Consider the following 3,187-nt stretch of genomic DNA (forward strand, 5'->3'; position numbering starts at 1 on the left):
AAACGGCCAGCTCAGACACACACACACACACACACACACACACACACACACACACACACACACAGTCCGAATAGCGCTAAGTTTCACATTGGGCTGTTCATAAATAATACCATCATGCACTGGGTCCACAGCTGGGTCTGCTCGCAGGACCGTTTGAATTATGCAGAGACTTGCACAGATTGTGCCTAGGCCTGTCACGATAACAACTTTTTGTTGTGCGATATATTGCCCCAGAAATAATTGCGATAAGACGTTATGTACGAGAAGCTGCAAAAGACACAGGCACAAGTGGAATGTAAAAAACACGGTGAAATTAATTTGTAAGTAAATATAATGGGCGATATATTGCGTCACCAAAAATTATTGAGGTCATGTGCATATATTGCGCGATATGTCGATATATTATTTATTGCGACAGGCCTAATTGTGCCCCTTCACACACACACACACACACACACACACAAAATTCATCCAACATACATGCCACACACATCACATGCACACACCAATAGGCACAAACCGACTGTCGAGACCATTTTCACCTATCAACTTTGTGGGAAACATGTCTGAACAACTAACTACTGCGTGCTCTCAAAAGAAAGCAGAAACCAGAGGAAAGGGGACTTTAAAATGGGCCTGAATCAATCTGTGGTGAAGAAAGCCCAGGGATCAGGAGCTTCGTGCTGGTACCTCTCAGTCAGCTCTACTCTGTATTCAAATTGGGACGTGCGGAGCAGAATGCAGGTTGACGTGAGTGTGATTACTTCGGGAGGATGCTGGGATTTGCCAGTGTGTTATTTATGCCAGATTTGTCAGTGAGTGATATATGCTTCATGCACAAAGACCTCTCTCTTTTTCACTTTACCTGCTCGCACCCAGTTGGTAGAGTCAAAATCGACATAAAATCAAAACTCTGTTTACTTTTATACATTCCTGGTCTTATTAGGCATGATTCAAGTGCATGTTATTCAAATTAAGAAGTGTTTGTCCTCATAATCTTTTATCCAAATATAATAACTTAGTTAAATTGACCTTCTTCTTACTTTTCAAACCCTCCCCCGACCATCTGACTCCATTCTGTTAAGTAACAATGACTTTCATTTTGACTTTAATCCAAAGCAGAAAGGAGAATATTCCACTACCCCAAGTACTGTACATGACTACAAGAAACTACAAGAAAGGGTGCCAGTGATGGAAAAAGAAAAACAAAACACAAAATATGTACAAAACAAAAGTAAAAACAAAACCAAAACAAACTAACAAAAAACAACCACACATAAAAAACAAACCAAAACAAAGCAAAAAACACTAAATGAAATAAAACAAACAAAAATAAAACAAAAAACAAAACAAAATAATCCAAATGCAAAACAAAAATAAAAGCAGACTAAAACAAAAACAACAAAACAAAGCGAAGCAAAAATAAGATAAAAACAAAGCAAAATAAAAAACTAAATCTTAACACAAATCAAACATAAACCAAAAACAAACAAAACAAAAAAGAAACAAAAACATAAAACAAAACTAAATTAATTTCAAAATTAAGAATAACAAGGGCTCTGACAAAAACTTTAATTGCTTTTAAATTAATTTTATCGGCAAATCGGTTTTGAAAATGACCGATACCGATAACCATAAAAATGCTTAATATCAGCGCCGATGTTCTCTAGGCTCTAGGCTTATCTCTCGATAAATAAAACAAACAAACACAAACACATATACTCTGGCACACCTAAAAACACAGGTGAACACACACACATTCGCTCACCTCAAACTTCTGCCGGAGTTCCTCATTGCCTTCTTCTCCTTCAGGTGGGACAGGTACGTTGAAGTACTCGCCCTCTTCCTGACTGAGCAGCTTAAACCTGCATGCATGTATGTGTGTGTGTGTGTGTGTGTGTGTGTGTTTGGCAGACAGAAAATAAGGGACAGTTAGATGAGTGCAGGATATGCAGTCTCACATATGGTTCAGCAACAGAGACATTAAATTCTCCTCTGATAATGGCTCCATCTGGCCGCTATAGGAATTGCGCGCTTCCCTGAAACGGCACATTTTACGAAATTACCTCAGCTCATTTAAACCATTCATACGCTTAGTTTCCCTCTCAGCAGGGACGACCTTGACTATGATCATGTGTGAAGAGGATTCCAACCGGTTGGAGTTGCCCCCAAACAGCTTTCAAATGTCTGAGGGACAGCACGATACCCCATCTCATATTTAGCTCTTCTAACATCTGTGCTTCCCGATAGCAGAAAATCAGCTTCCTGTTTAACGGTGTGAGGTGACCATTGCTGGGACCCGACGAGACGACATGTTCAAAAAGCAACAGATCTACCACTTAAAGCGCTCCCCTTTAGAGAGAGCAGCACGCTGGGTTTCCACCTCTTTTATTGCTACTGATATGATAGGAGGCCCTGTGTTCATCTTGCCTCTGGTCTGCACGGGTGTGTGTGTGTGTGTTGTGTTTATGACTGCAGATGAGTCATGGCTGCAGTGCTCTCACCCTACTCTCCTTCCTTCCACATCTAGGCCTCCAGAGGCTTTAGGGTGTGTGAGCGTCGTCCTCATCACATTCATAGAAATAGGAAAGCGTGGTAGAATGGCAGGTAGCATTAAATTATCTGGGGTGTGTTTCCCAAAAGCATTGCTAGCTAACTATGGTCGCAAATTCCATTGAACTCTATTGGTAACAACAAAGATATTAAATAATATTAAAATATTAAATAATACGATTTTTGGTCAAATATTGTGCTTACATTATATTTATTTATTTTGTTATTATTTATTTTTGTTTATATTGTGTTTATCATTATACTACTGATTTTTAAACCTTTTTTTAAAAGACTCTTATGCTCACCAAGACTGCAATTATTTAATCAAAAATACAGTTAAAACAAACTGATTGGTGATGGCAAAGCTACATTTTCAGCAGCCCTTTACTCTATTACTACTGATTTGATGCTCAAGAAACATTTCCTATTATCAATGTTTTTGTTTGTTTTGTTTTTAATCAAGGATACATTTATTATCAATGATAAATTCTTTTCATGATTCTTTGATGAATAGAAAGTTCAAAATAACAGCTTTAAAGGGCACCTATTATGCCCCTGTTTACAAGATGTAATATTGGTCTTGGGTGTCCCCAGAATGTGTCTGTTAAGTTTCAGCCCAAAATACCCAACAGAT

At 38.3% G+C, this 3,187-nt stretch overlaps 1 protein-coding gene across 4 annotated transcripts in view; it reads right to left on the reverse strand.

Annotated features, from left to right (window-relative positions):
• The window catches only part of prkcbb (protein kinase C, beta b), a 139,278-nt gene that overhangs the window by 65,950 nt on the left and 70,141 nt on the right, over positions 1-3,187 (reverse strand). For all 4 annotated transcript variants that reach the window (XM_016487666.1, XM_016487667.1, XM_016487665.1 and 1 more), the window contains exon 8: positions 1,769-1,865. In XM_016487666.1, coding sequence (XP_016343152.1) covers positions 1,769-1,865 — 97 coding nt within the window. The remainder of the gene's footprint in view (positions 1-1,768; positions 1,866-3,187) is intronic.

The sequence above is a fragment of the Sinocyclocheilus anshuiensis genome, unplaced genomic scaffold, assembly GCF_001515605.1.
Source record: "Sinocyclocheilus anshuiensis isolate Anshui unplaced genomic scaffold, SAMN03320099.WGS_v1.1 scaffold813, whole genome shotgun sequence".
In the NCBI taxonomy this organism is placed as follows: Eukaryota; Metazoa; Chordata; class Actinopteri; order Cypriniformes; family Cyprinidae; genus Sinocyclocheilus; species Sinocyclocheilus anshuiensis.